At 38.9% G+C, this 15,010-nt stretch overlaps 2 protein-coding genes across 8 annotated transcripts in view; one reads left to right on the top strand and one right to left on the bottom strand.

The window, feature by feature from the left end:
• Window positions 1-58: 58 nt before the first annotated feature.
• Window positions 59-10,009, bottom strand: FASTKD3 (FAST kinase domains 3). Its single transcript, XM_038130107.1, has 7 exons — window positions 9,875-10,009; window positions 8,133-9,593; window positions 6,943-7,028; window positions 6,386-6,548; window positions 5,325-5,394; window positions 3,904-4,018; window positions 59-3,128 (listed from the first exon to the last, which is right to left on the bottom strand). The coding sequence occupies exons 2-7, from the start codon at window positions 9,562-9,564 to the stop codon at window positions 3,030-3,032; spliced, it is 1,965 nt and encodes a 654-aa protein (XP_037986035.1). The 5' UTR covers window positions 9,565-9,593; window positions 9,875-10,009; the 3' UTR covers window positions 59-3,029.
• The window catches only part of MTRR (5-methyltetrahydrofolate-homocysteine methyltransferase reductase), a 28,606-nt gene continuing 23,597 nt past the window's right edge, over window positions 10,002-15,010 (top strand). The window contains exons 1-2 of one of the 7 annotated variants that reach the window (XM_038130103.1): window positions 10,002-10,121; window positions 10,988-11,120. In XM_038130103.1, coding sequence (XP_037986031.1) covers window positions 11,103-11,120 — 18 coding nt within the window. In that variant the 5' untranslated portion in view covers window positions 10,002-10,121; window positions 10,988-11,102. Of the gene's footprint in view, window positions 10,208-10,984; window positions 11,121-13,934; window positions 14,099-15,010 lie in introns of those variants that run through there. The other 6 variants (XM_038130102.1, XM_038130104.1, XM_038130101.1 and 3 more) reach the window with 6 other exon arrangements.

The following is a 15,010-nucleotide window of genomic DNA, read 5'->3' as shown; positions in this document are numbered from 1 at the left end:
TAGAACATTTTAGGCAGCAACACTGGGAATGAGACCTGTTGGGTCAAAAGCTGTGTCTGCAATTTTGGGCACTGCATCTACATAACCATTCAGAGACCTAACATTTTAAACAAGCTTGTCCCTCAAGGTATCAGTAGTCACAGCTTTTTCAATCCTTACAGAGTTTCTAGAGAATTGTGAGACGTTGTTTTTTGTATGCAACAGCTGAAATGGATATTCAGCTCAGAATTTTCAAAAATGTATGGGTTTATGTGCTCAGCAGTTTCACTAGACTTCAAGTGGAACTCCAGTTAAAAGGAACTTCTGAGGACTTGGCATTTGAAGAGACAAAATCTGGATTTAGCTGAATTCAGACATTCATTTCACTGACCCACTCTAGGAATGGCATTTGACTGATTTAACAAGAAAAACCATCATTGGTTTGGTATCCAATCTGAAAAAAATGGGTAAAAAGACTGAGCAATATTAGCAGAACAAGCACTAAATAATTTGGTAGAAAGGGTGAAAAAAACATAAGGATTTGAGCAGTAGCCATTTAAAAACCATGTTTAGCACAAATGTCTAAATCTGATGAAACATTTGATGTCTTGAACTTTCACAGAATCTAGTAATAAAATTTTAAGGCAATTTCAGGAGCAGTTTCTCCTGCTGAAATATGTATAAGAGTATGCATAAGAGTATGCAAAAGAGTATGCATCAGTTTGGTTCTCAAGAGCTATTGATCCTGTTGTTGTTTAAGGCTGAGGCAGTATTGTTCAGAAAGGAACAGCCAGAATGATCATACCAGAAAAAGGACTGGAAGTTCACAGCTGTGGCTGACACTGGTTTTGTCAGGTATTTAGGCACAGGAAATCTGTGTCATTTGTAAATACAGTGAGACACCTAGTGGGGAAAAAAAAAAAAAAAGACATACAAAAACCTTCTAAATCTGGGACCTGAAAAAGTAGTAAATTAGGTAATCAATAGGACTTGTTTGGCATGATGTGAGAAGGAGAGCACATAGAGTAGTCCATTCTGAGAGGAGTTTGTTTCTTTCATTATTCATGACCTGCAGTTCTTCTACACTCAATGAGCTATGGACAAAAGGACATTACATGCTACATTCCTTTTCAAAAATAAATGCTTCACTAAACAAATTCAGCAGCATTAAATGAAAGGAATCATAGGAAGAACAAAGGGAGAGGAAAGGTTTTCTAATACCACAATGCTTTTCCGAAAATCAGTATCAAAGTTATACCAGTGAAGAATGAAATGAAATATGGCCATATTCTTAGCAGGTTATTTTTACTTTGGGACAGTCAGTACAAATAATTGCTATTTTGAAGTAGCCTTACTATATTTACAAACCATCTGTGTTTGAAAAACTATTGAAAATCAAATTTGTTTGAGAATACCACCACCTTCTGGCCTGTGTGAGAAATAGGCAACACTCCCACCTCGGAGGAAGTCAAACATCAAAACACCAGTTTGAGTTTTCCTTAATAATTTCTTTGCTTATGTCACACCCTTCTCAACCCTACTCACTTCTGAAGGTCTTTCCCACTACTTGTTTCTCATTCAGTTCTGAATGGTTCACTTTTTCCTTCAATGCTCAGTCTCAAAAGAAGACCCTGACAATTTCTTTGGTATTAGTGATAAGTTCTTTTAAACATTTGCAAAGCCATTTCAGGTCTCCTTCAATTTCTTACTTGCTAGCATGACAAATTCTTATGTTATTGATGTTCTGAGCTTACTATTACACGTTGGAAAGCACCTTTTGGTGCTCCCTCACCTGTCAGTGTTGGCATACTACTGTGAGGAAGAGTTTCATACATGCAACAAATTAACACAAACAGACATCCAGTAATCTCCCGAGATTGTTGGGGCAATTGACAGACACCTGCAACTCACAAATTATTGGAAGGAAAAACTGGCCACATTCTCTATCTACTGGTGAAATATACAGAATGTCAATGATGTGAAAGTTTCACCTTTCTTGTATCAAAACAACAGTGAAAATCAAACTAGGTAATGCTGGGAATTCTGCTTTGCAACTCATAAATAGTAATTCCACCCAGAGAGGAAGCATAAACTAACAATAAAATGGTTATATGGCAGTTCATTGAGAATACATGACGTAATCAGAACTAAAGCTCTCCTGTTTTCCCTTCATCATCTGCAAAACAATATACTGACCCAAGTTAGGGCACTTGTTCTGGCTGAAGTGGGTACTGGTTCTCAGTTCCAGAATTTGTTCATACATAAAAAGGGGCTGCCATGGGACATGGTTCTTCTGAGCTTCAGAGCATAGGGATTCTGTAATCTAGAGGAATTTGGGAGTGCATACATGACCCATTTAGACAGTTTAGCTAAAACCACCACCAAAGGCAAAATGACAAATAGAATATATCTGGAACATTGGGTGGCTCCACAGAGACAGAGACAATTGTACAAGTCCATAACCTGTGGCAGCTGTTACCTTACAAAGTAAAGCAAATCCTTTTTATTAAAAATCTTTTCATTTTCTGTAAGGCATTGCTGTTTATTGAACAGCACTCTACATCTCTTATGTAAAACCAATAACCCAATACTGCTTCTGCAACTGCTTCAAATTTTAGTTTTATGAAACACTTGGGAAATTACGTGAGCAGTGGTAAGTAAATTGCACAATTTCTTCTGATATTATCAAGAAAAGCCTTGATTAGTAGGTATTCTGTACATCCATACTGGCCAGTATCCTTCAACAGTCACACGTGGCTGTTTGCAGCTGTGCATTAGAACCAGTTAAAAATACAAGGGAAAATAAGCACTGTCTGACTGGCACTTATATTTGTGAACTTGTAATAAATATTGACACAAATCTTAAGAAAATACAATGCTCTTTATTACTCTTTGTATGTCAAGTATTCCAAATATTGGAAGGTTTCACACTCAGAAGCTCACATTTTCTGAGGTGGAGTTACTTAGAAAAAATAGTTTTTCTTCCATGCAGAGAATTCACACTTTGTAGTATAGAAGGTCAGCCTGTTATCCAGTAGTATTCTCCAGTGTCAGTTGCTGAGTCCATATGTACAAGGAAAGATTTTTTTGTGTAGATAATCTGCTATTTTTCTGGTATTTTGTAGACTTTCTATCTCAAAAAATGGAATCTGGAAACAAAACAGAAATGATTGATGAAAATACCTTTTAATAAATAACTGGGTAAGACTGATGTTCATTAAGCAGATGCAAAACTACACATCAAATACTTATTTTGTTTTAAAACTAAAGGTTTAATCCTAATTGTACTATTGATCTATAAATGACCTGAAGAGAGATTACTATTAAAAAAAATAATTATATTTATTACAGTTTAAACTAAGCTAAATATTATGGAGATAGGCTTATGTAATAGGTGATGATAAGTGGAAAATAAAATCTCAAGAAAAAAACAGTTTTCATTCAAAGTATGTTTCAAGAAAAATATACCTCTATTAATTCAACAATCAAAATAGAGGTTATACTCTGTTTTTACTCTGTAAAAATATTATTTACAATACAAATCAGCTTTTTTTAACTCATTTTTTTAAACTCGAAACCTTTTAAAAAGCATTTAATTAAAAATTCCAATTCTAATGAACTCTTACATAACATTTTCCTTTAATTCAAGATTTGAATCTAAATCACTGAAGAGAAGTATTCTTCCAAATAGCAACTATGTGGCAAAAAACACAGACAGAGTACACTAATTGATCCAAGGAAGAAAAAGGTAGTTCTGTACACCCTCAAAAAGGCAAAAACTAGGCAGAGAGAATGTAATATAAAAAGAACAAGACTACATCTGCTTTAGGAATTAATTGAAACTACAGTTTCAAGTATTGTAAAATAATTTTTTACTTGTTTTCTTAGTCAGTGCAAAAGTAAATCACTGTCTTTGGACTTTACCTGCACAACTTCATAACCAAGTAACTGAAGATGTCTCTGTTTAATAGCTTCTTCTCCCAACAGATTGTGGCTATGAGCACAAAATCTATTTTGACCATCAACACACAGGGCGATTCTAAAATTAAGCATAAGTGTAATATCAAAAAAACCCCAACAAACCCACAACAATCAGTTATTTTAATCATCACAACTACTGCAGTTCCTAAGAAGCAGGAGACAATACCTCCCTCGTACACCTTGTTGAATCAGATGTAGAATGGGAGTTCATCTAGTTCAGGATAATTCAAATCCCTCAATTTAAGGGTGGGAGGTGAAACCCTGAAACTTAGTGAAACTGATCTGAAAAGCTTCTTTATTTGCTCTGAACTAAAATTACCATGCAAGTTAAAGAGAGGCTTTTTTAATGCTATGATTAGTAAACTGTTTTGAACTCTTCTAGAAAGAAAAACATAAAAACTTGCCTTAGCTAGAAAACATTTCAGCATCTAAATGTATTTAACTTACTAATTTACCTGTTAAATCCATTAGAGTTCAAATTGAGTTTAAGCTACATCTGTTTTAAGTTAAACCTGTACATAGGGTTGGCAGCATGGATTATAACAATATTTTTTCTTCTGGGTGATAAAAATCCCATCAACTTAATCCAAGGTTTTTATATCTACTGTTAAAAAGTTGCTTAAATTTTCAGTATGTTAAGTATACTGTGACTTTATTTACTTTATGAAAGCTACTACTTAAAAAAAAACCACTGAAGCTCATTCTTAAGCATGGGCTCTTGGAAAGAACCTGTATTAGCCTCTGAGTCTTGTGCATGTGTCCTGGTTTCAGCTTAAACCACAACAGAAGGTTACACTGGAGAAAGCCTAACCTCTTCAAAGACTTTTGTTTTTTTCAGGCAGTAGTGTTGCAATTACCACACGGGCAGGTTGCTAAACTTTGTATCCAAGGCTTCCCAAAGTAACCCTTGTTTAATATACTTTTAAACATCTATTTTTCAATTAAAAAAACAGCACCTGTGGCAAATATACTTATTATTCAGGATTCCTTGCAGAAGTAAATTTCTGAACTCAAATGCTGTAAAATCTGTGTAAATACACTCAGTTCGAATTTAGTTTTAATTTGAAAATTAATCACAGAATATCAAAATAGATTACTATAATCCAAATAAGGATGACTTGATTATGACTGTCATTGAGTAAAGAAACCAACTGTCTGACACTGCATAGTCAAGTGACAAAACAATGAGCAAAAAGCAGATTGTTAATCTTGTCCTTCTGCCAGTGGTTTCAGTGTGAGACCTGAACTTTGTTGAAGTCAATGGCAAAACTGCAAATAGCTTAAATTTAGCCAGGTTTTTCACCCTGGATGCTCTTTTCTAGTGTAAATCAACATTTTACCAGAGGTTTCTTTTATTCTCTTACCGTCTGTGTACCTCTTCAAGTTGGGCTGCAGGCAATACAAAACCTTCTTCATCTAATTTAATCTCAATATCTTGTGTAGATGAAAAAAGAGAAGTGACATTAAACGTCATTTCCTATAACAAACTTTCTACTGTAATTCTCATCTTCTCACAGTTGTTTTATTAAACAACTATAATACTATCACATTTTTTTTAATCACAGAGGTTGGCAAAACTTGTACAGATAACACAAATAGTGATAATTAATAACAGTTCATCCTTTTATGACACTAACAACGTAGTATTGCAAGTCCACTCAAAACTGTAACACAGTTAAATGGTGCTCTGCTGTGCTAGTTAGGGTCTCCGGAATTTTGAGGGCTTTGGGGGGAGACACACTCTCTCCCTCTTGCTAGCTTCAACATCCTCGTGAAAGCTGACACTCAGAGTAACTCTGGAATCATCCCCCTTTTTATTTTCTTAAAATCCCTCTGACATCCATGGTGTCCAAGACCCCTTTCCCTCAACATATTACTATCATCCACCCCTCCTGGGCACATGACCTTCCTCATCACTGCCTTCTGTTTCCTGCTGCACACAACACTCTGTTTTGCTCACTCCTGTCTAACCAGCCACAAACCCCCACCGACTGTGCTGTCAGCAGCCCTTGCTGAGGGGAGAGGAGCCCAGCTGAGCAGGGCACACAGCTGACCACCTTCCTTTCTCTACTCACCACTAAAGCAAGGAGTTCAGGCAAGTGGTACTGCCTCATTTTGCTTTACATTATATGCATTGTTGAATGGATAAGGAGCTGATAATAAAAACACAGAATACAAGCAGCTGTTAGCAGCTGTTTTCATTGCTGCCTAAATAGCAATCTGCAGTGCTTTTCTCTCCATTTTCCTTTCTCTGACTCTAAAAATTATTTACTTAAAGTTCCCAAGTTGCAGATTTTTTACAGAAATTGGTATCCCAGTTTACTTTTTCTGTATTTGCAGAATTTGGACTGCCCACTAGGGAAATGATAGCTTTGGCACCATACACACGCATACTTAATTACTAACCTAAAGAAATTATACTTACCAACTACATAGAAATATGGTGTTGATACCTCTGATGCAAAATATATTCTTTTTTTCAGTAAATAAAGTAATCCTGTCTTCACCCTTTTAAAGAGGTGAACATCAGGAGAACTCTGAGGCGTGGGAAAGGCCTTTACCTGGTACTTAGAAAGGAGTTTTGGACCCTAGATAGGAAGAGAAAACCCAATCAAAAAAAAGGGAGATAACATTTTTGTAATTACCTCATAATAACGTAGCAAAATGTATTCTGTGCATTTCAAAGCCGAGTCTATTGAGAGACTACAGTCTGAGGTATGATCTGCTGGAAACTTAAAATCACCCAACCACCAGAACATCCTCAGGAAGCTTCAATGCTATCATGTTCATGAGAAATGCACAGCTGTTTCCATTCATACAAGTGTATCAAGTCATTTAATCAGGTGGAAATGCTCCATATTTTCATCAAGGAAAATATGTTTGTCCAATTCCAATGCTTTTTATGGGAAATACATGAAACAAAGTATAAGCAGGGCCCTAATGACCTTATCACCACTTATTAACATCACTTCTGTACTGTACCTCATAAAATGGGCACTCCAGGGTGACAGTCAGAAAAAGCTGGGTTAGCTGGGACATAACAACTCTGTTCAAACCAGGTGGCTGAGCTGAAACAACAACATTCAGGTTTTCAGGTGTACTTTCCATAAACTATCTTTACACAAACCATAATGCAGAAGTTAGGAAAAGCTATTCAGTATGATGTGCAGAAAAGCTACTTAATCATTAAAATTCTTAGCATTTGTTTAAATTAACAGAAAGATCAGTATAAAATTAAACAGGTAGAAAAATGAGAAAATTATTTACAGAAATATCAACACAAAAATACAAAACTAGCAAGATCTTAGTTAAAACTGTCATATTCATTCACAAAAAAATGAGGATCAAAAAGATGCACAGCACTCTACACAGAAGAATAAATCTGAGTTGAGATATTAGTTAAATATCTCCTTCCTATAACCACTTTTCCCCAGGTTATAATCCCAGGATCTCATTATTTCACTCTTTTTTTTTTCTTAATCTGCAAGTTGTGGATAATGCCAAATAATTTCTTGAGATTTATCTGCTTTGAAAAAAATAAACTCTTTAAGGTATTTCATGTTGTTGAAAAATTAAGTGACCAAAATTTCTAATCACTTTGAAAACTTTAGCTTAGTTTTATCAGTAAAGCAATCTTAGCTGAAATCTTATTAAGTCAGTCATATTTCTGGCATAGCTTACATCTCTCTACAATGACCCTAAAAATGCTTTAGTATCAAATAGAGAATAACTCAAAATGATGTGTTATTCGTAATAAATTTGTGTCCAAAAGCATTGAAATATGCAATAATTAGAGCCAAGAACAGGCTACCACATGGGGGATGTTCTAGCATCATGTATAAGACAAGGACAAACATGGGCAACACCAGGTCACTGCTTTTTAGAAAACCAGAAGGATTAACTGAAATAATTATTTTAAAGGAATTTAAGTCTGTGTTTTAAAACCGTACAGTACAATTTTCACACTCAACTAAATGACATACATGAAAGACAATGGCAACTGTGACATGGAAGCATCAGCCTTTGGCCTCCTGATCACTATTTTCCAGCCACTTCAGTTAAGTCACTGCTGATTTGACAAATTAAATTGATAAAAAATAGGTGCTTGACAGCAGACAAACTCCATAACAGAAAGAAATGTGGAACATCCCAGGAGAAATTCTGCTCCTTACCTTGAAGCTTTTGCAGAAAATAGGGACTAAATATTTTTGGCAGGAAATTTATTGGATAACGTTGAATAAGGACACACGAGTGTAGCAGGTTCAGCAAGGCGTGAGGCTGAAAGTGCCTCAGGCGGGTATGCAGCACAGTTTCAAGCTTCCTAAACAAGGAAGAAGCACTTGGAGGCAGGTAGTTAAGGGTCCCAAATGGGATAATATACGCAGCAATCTGGTCAGTGGTAAGACTGTCAGCACTAGAAATGAAACTTTCTGCCACTGCATCAAAGATGGGCTTTGAAAGGATCATTTTTTTGCAGCAATACTGCATGACCTTGCTGACCGTTTGAGGATGCATAGTGCGGATGGACTTGGGGACATGTCTTTCCAGTGCCTCTGTAAAAGTTTGCATTTTTTGCCCAAAGTATAGGAAAGCTTCCAGTACATTTACCAGTTCATGATCTGTGAAATAGGGAACATGCTTCACAGAATGTTTACACAGTGCAGTGACTAAGAGAACTGCCCGAGTCTGATGAAGAACCACCAGTGAATTCAGTATTACACTTAAAAAGTTTGGGCTCAGTTGGGAAACTGCACATAAAGTGACACTGTTCAGTTTGTTTAGCAAGCTTTGGCATTGTTTCCCTTCCCTCACAGTCACTTGCAGTATCTTATAAACCATCACTATTTCCCTGGGACTCCAACTCTTAATGTTTCTTTCTTGCATGTGGTTCACAATTTGTTCCAGCGTCGCACAACTTCGGCCTTCTAACTCAAGCAAACTCTCTCCGAGAGCACACAGATTTTCAGCAGTCAGCTGTCCCCTGCCAAGCCGCTCCTCGCTCTCCGAAAGCAGGCTTGTCATCAGCGTGCTCTGCGGGTCTATACGTAGCTTTACCAAAGCCTGCAAGGCATTCAGCAGCCCCGTGTTTGACAGCTTTGAGGATTCAAATTCAAACTGGAAGCATAATGCCCTAAAAACTTCATTCTCTACCAGTCCAGGGTTTTTGAGACCATTGTCATCCACCTCAACTTCAGAAATCTTCTGCAGGGCTCCTGAGGCCATTGTATCAGACATGACTTCTAGAGAGCTAAGAAAATAAAAAATCTCTTTTGATGTACAAAGGCTGTTCAACTTCTTGAAAAATAATTGTTCATTCATCCATACATTATTAGATTTAGTACAGTTCGTCGTATCTCCACAAAGATGCACAGCTTCATTGACAGAAAGCGACTGCATCTGCAGCTGTACATGTTTTTTCCTACAAAACGTATACTGAGATTTATCTTTGACATACAGCATCCTCTTGGCCATGGAGCTACAGTTCTGGGGTTTTCGCTGCCCACTGATGAAGTTCAACCTTTTGCTTAGGGTCATCAAAGCAGACCTGCTTGCTGGTGTGCTAGATGAATACAACTGGAAGCTTTTTCGGCTAATCAAAGCCATATTGAATCAAGCGAGTTCTGAAATGACACCTAGGGGAAGAAAAATAGATATGTAGTCTGGAAAACGACCAGGGTCACTACAATGCAGAAAAAAACCAACCCCAATCTTTTTTATGGCTGGAAAGATGGGTACGATCCGTCTCCCGCGACCACGAGCACAGAGAGCAGAAATGCCGGGAGCAGCGATCCCTGTGTGACAGGCTGCCCCGCGTTCGCGCAAGGGCACTCCGGCAGACGAACACACTTTGCCCGCCTCCCCCGCCGTCGGGGCGGCACCGGCGCGGCCCCTGCATCCCCCTCCGCCCCAGCACCTGCTGCTGCTACTGCCGCGGGCCGGGGCCGCGCTGCTCCGCCCCGGGGGACACCCGGCCGTGCCGGGGCAGCCGCGGCGGCCTCCCCTCGGCAGCCATCACGGGCAGCGCGGCGCCTGCCGGGACCTTCCGGCGCCTCCGCCCGCCCCGGCCCTGCCTCCTCCCCGCGCTGCCGCCGCCTCCGGCCCGGCGCGGCGCTGCCCGGGCAGTAGCGCAGCGGGGGCTGGCACTGGCGCTCCGTTTGGAGGTGGGATTCTTGTCCGTGTGCACCTCGTCCTCCAGCGCAAGTACTGCCGTTCCCCGGTCGGGGGACACCGGGGCCGGGCGGAGCAGGTGGGCGGGGGGGAGGGTTTGTATTTTGCTTTTATATTTGTCATGGCCCTAGAATGCTTCTGAGCAAGTCGCAAGCTGTTGAAAAAGTGGCTCGGGAATGGCTTCGTGGCTCAAGGCACGGTCCCACAACCTGGGTTAAAGCCACAGAGGAGTGCGTGAAGCTCTTCTGGTTGCTGACAGAAAGAAGACGTTCTTCTAACTTTCAGAAGGGTGTAACTCCTCCATGTGTGCAGTTCAGGATGAATTCAGGTTGAATTCATCCTGAATTAGATCCTCAGGAGTTTACCCATCTACTGATGACATAATTAACAGTGTATGCACTAAAGTTTCTTGCCTTTTTTATCCGGTCCGTGGCCGCGCAGTTCATATTTGACAGAGCGGCTCTGTGAGGTGCGCGCTCCGGCCTTGCCGCGCAGCTGCGGCACTGCTGGCAGCACGTGTGGCATTCCTGCATGGACTGTCTGCTCCTACACTCCGTTGCCTTAGGGAGCTGCTGGACTCCCTGCTGATCTTCCGTGGACTGTTAGCTCTCTGACTTTTCCGAGTATTAGATCAGGAGAGCTGCAGCTTGGAATTTCATCCTTAGTTTCCTGTTAAGCCCTGGTGTGATCCAGCAAATCGCAGGTTGTGTTCCCTGCTTAAACATTGTATTTTGATGTGTGTCTACCAGCACGACAACGTGTTAAAGGCTGCTGGTGTGGTAGTACTGTTAAAGTTACAGGGATTCTTCAGAAAGCTCGATAGCTCAAGGATTACCTTTCTTCCCCCTGTTTATTCCAGTTGAACTTGTATCATGGAAGTGGAAGTGGCATAGCATCTTTGAAGAGTGTATAGAGCAGCAAAGCAAGAGCAGTGTGGGCAGCATGCTCGTCTGAGAGCAAGTGTGTTCTGGTTTATGGCTGTTCATCTGCAGGTAGGCATGACTGATATTTCTCTCTTTGGGCAACGTCACTGGGCAGTTTGTGCACTAAGATCTTATGGTTGATGACAGAGAGAAGACGTGTTTGCAGGGTGAAACTCTTCAACTGGCGCGGTTTAGATCAAATCATGATCAAAGGAATTTATTGGTCTATTGTTGACATAATTGACTTACAGGGAATTAAATAAATTAGTCAGTTAATTGAATTATATATTTAAGATCAATAGTAACAATGCAACACATACAATACTATGCACCTGGAAAATGTTATTAAATGCCACAAATATTTAAACAGCTCTCTGTATCTAATTCCAAGGAATTGTCTGATTGTGTTCTCTCCCATTGCCACAAGGATGCATTTACACTGTTGCATACACACACAGTACCCTGTCTCAGGCGGTTTGCATGTGCATCTCCAGCATCATTGGATCTTCTGGCTGTGTGGGTTCTCTTCTTTCCATGTGCTGTCTGTGAGAGATGTGATTGCTCCAGATTTTTGTGTCTCTATGCAATCTACTGGTCCATTCACCAGTGAAAAAACCTCTCTCCAAGTTCACATCTATGCACCAAAAATGTGTGTGGCTACTTTTGGCACCCTTTATTGTTGCTATACTAGCTGGAATGGAAAGCTCACCAAGTCTTACAGGAATCCAGGCTGCTCTGCCTGACCTAGGCAGAGGTCATAGCACTGTGAGGGCAACATTAGACCATGTCAGACCACATCTTGGCTGCTGTTCCTTCTGTTGCCCTCTCCATTCCCCCTGAGGTTGCAAATTTTGTGCTTCTCAAACATTAACAGCTTCCCAAGCTGACTCTTGTTCTAACAGACTTGTTGTTAATGCCTGGGCTGTAATGTTGGCAGCTAACTCCTCAGCTTTTCTTGTGTAGAAGGTTTCTGTGCTATGGTGTGGTCTTTGTGGAAAAATGATTATTTTTCTCCCTTTCTGAGGTATGAGGAAGAGTGTAGTAATGAAGTGCTGCTTTGTCTTTTTTGGTTTTATTCATTTGTGATCGGGTGATGCCACCTGCTGACAAGAGAGTTAGGTGAAAACACAGCACATGACTAGGATGAATCTGTATTACTACAGGGATCTGAGGGTATTTAAACAGTATTTATGCTATTTTATATGAATCATCATAATTAGCACATTTTTTTTCTTTTGGAAAAAGAAGGTGAAAAATTATGTTTGGGATTGTTTTGTTGTATGTACCTTCTGTGCACAGATGCGCATAAAACCAGTTTTGTAAATGAATTTATTTAAAGGTGCCTGTTAAGGTAATTACTGATAATTTTAGGTAATATATGTAATTAATTTAAAGTGAAAACTAAAATGGAAAACATAGTAGAAGAAAATACCATGAAAACCTCAACATTTTCTAGTAATTACATTTTTCATGAAATTAATGTATGATTCTTAAGAACTTATCACCTAGTTTTGCTACTTCTGATGTATAATTATGCTTTTAAAAAAAAATTCCTCTAGGAAAAACCTTCTGCAGTACTGTGCGGAAAGTCCTGCCATATCTGTGGAGTTCAGTATTTTTACACGATTGAACTATGTTTGTTTTCCCTTGAGAAAAAAAAAAAAAAGAGATACCTTGAATTATATAGCCATAGGTTTCCATAACTCAGTGTGTCTGGCTAGGACACTGAACGCTTTCTTTAGTTGAAACTTGGTGGAGCCAGTAGGTGAAGTTCAGCAAACTGGGCCCAGGCATGGGAGAGGTACCTCACATTGGGAACTGAAAATTTCTCGGTACTAATTCTAGGTATTTGGGTTCTACTGCACCTCCTTAGCAATGACAAAATCATTTGCAATATCCACTCTAAAGACATTCTGCTTCTATCTCTTATTTACTGCTGCCTGAAATTAAATCTGTGGTGTTCTCTCTCTTTCTGTGTCATAATAATGGAAGAAAACTTCTTGCATTCAGATTTTCATGGGACAGGTGAATGGATAAGGATATGCATCTCATTCATCCAACTGCTTGCAAGGGACTTGGTGACGCCACGACAGATTTCTCTGAGATTACTTCTGACTTTTAGGAGAATAAAACCCCAGAGAGTAAATTCTGTAGTTCACAGAATCACAGAATAGTCTGCATTGGAGAGGACCCAGAAGTATCATCAAGTCCAACTCCTCCAAAGGGAATGGCCAATATGGGAATCAAAACCAACACCTTGGTGTTATTAGCATCGTCTTCTGAGCAACTGAGCTAACCTCAGGGTCAGGTTGTGCTTGTGTAAGGAGCTCCCTTTGGAAATATAAGATTGAAGTCAGTGTTTGTGCTCCAAAATACATAGTGGACAATAAAGTGTAAAGTCATTGCAGCAAAAAATACTGATTTCAGAAAAGAAGAAACTGAGAATTTAAATTTTTTTCATCAGGCTTTGTAGTTTGATTTCACTAGGTCTGTGTTTTGTTTTGTTTTCAAAGACAGCTTGGAAAAGTGAACAAAGCAGTCACTAAATTGAAATAGAAAATATATAATAATATAATAAAAATAGTATATATTTAGTTTTAAAATTTTTCATGGTTTATTGTTTACAAACTAAATTCTTGATACCAGAGATATTGTTACATTACTGGAGCATCAAGGCAGTACAGCACATAGGACCAACACCACACATCCTTTGCAGCCTGATCGACAAAGCTTGCTTGTGAGAAATGGCTTCACTTCACAGCTGATGCCTCATTTCCAAGTTAAACACTGATGCTGCCATCTTTATCTCTTTTTAATCTCATAAGCAAAGTAAAATCTTGCTTACAAGAAATTCACTTTTTAAATTCTTTTTTTCCCCTGCAGTTTCTCTAAAAAAAACCAGAATGTGCTGTGAGTCAAAAAGGAGGTTTTTGCTCCTCTATGCAACACAAAAGGGGCAGGCAAAAGCCATAGCTGAGGAAATATGGCAGCAAGCAGGTGCCCATGGACTTGAAGCTGACATGCACTGTATAAGTGAAATGGATAAGGTGAGACACTCCATGCTGTTTTGAAAAATATGTATTGAAGAACTCAATTCTTCTTCACATGCTATAGTGGTGGCTCTGGATGTCACGAAGGCTAGCAGATGCACCCACCTGAAAAACACCATCTAGTGTCAAATTCTTGTTCTTTGTGAATCAGTAATTTCAACCAATACTCACAGTTGCTTAATAGCCCTCTGCAAAAGATGAATCTTGTGATTTTTCTTATTGGAACTGTAAATTAATATGTCTTTATCTCTCTTCTAACAATGATTCAGTGACTTCTTGAAAACTTTTTATGTATGCAGTAGTGAATGAATTCTGTGTTTACAGGTCAGGTCTGCTGTTACTAGAAAGGATGCTTTTTTCCTGGGTTTTTCTATTGTTTGTTTGTTTGTTTGTTTGTTTGTTTGTTGTGGGTTTTTTGTTTGTTTGGGGTTTTTTCTTTTGTTGCATTGATGTTCTGTGTTGTGTAAACCGTGGGCTCCAGCGTGTCCCAAAGCTTTTGTGGGTCTTCTTGTGTTGCTTAGCAAATGCACTAATTTCAATTCCCACAGGACTCACTTCAAGTTATGTTCTGGAACAAAATAAAATGCTTGGCTGGGACAAGGAAGTGGCTTTTTATTACTTGCTGTTATCCAAGAGTACGAATGGGAAAACTTAGTTCTGTAACTGAAAGCATTATGGACTGTAATTTCCTTTACAAAGTACTCTCAACTGTATGCCCTCAAACAAAAACATATAAAAAAACAAACAATCAAAACTTGATAGCCTGGTATTTCATATGAGATGAGGAGCAAATAACATCTAAAAGAGTTTTCTTCATGCACTTGAAAATGTGAGAAGTTTTGAATGAATGTGCACTGAGTATGTAGCTGAGTGTTAGAAAGAGACTTTTATGCAGCCAGCAGGGAATGT

This window comes from Motacilla alba, chromosome 2, assembly GCF_015832195.1.
Source record: "Motacilla alba alba isolate MOTALB_02 chromosome 2, Motacilla_alba_V1.0_pri, whole genome shotgun sequence".
NCBI lineage: Eukaryota > Metazoa > Chordata > Aves > Passeriformes > Motacillidae > Motacilla > Motacilla alba.
This window is presented reverse-complemented; position numbering and strand designations above follow the sequence as displayed.

What these genes read in the sequence shown, in the direction of transcription:
- FASTKD3 (XM_038130107.1), bottom strand. Translation starts at nt 9,564, where the DNA reads ATGGCTTTGATTAGCCGAAAAAGCTTCCAGTTGTATTCATCTAGCACA. An exon ending in TTTTCTGCAAAAGCTTCAAG is followed by an intron (nt 7,029 to 8,132) that starts GTAAGGAGCAGA and finishes TTGTTGTTTCAG; the next exon opens with CTCAGCCACCTGGTTTGAAC. An exon ending in TGGAGTGCCCATTTTATGAG is followed by an intron (nt 6,549 to 6,942) that starts GTACAGTACAGA and finishes CTTCCTATCTAG; the next exon opens with GGTCCAAAACTCCTTTCTAA.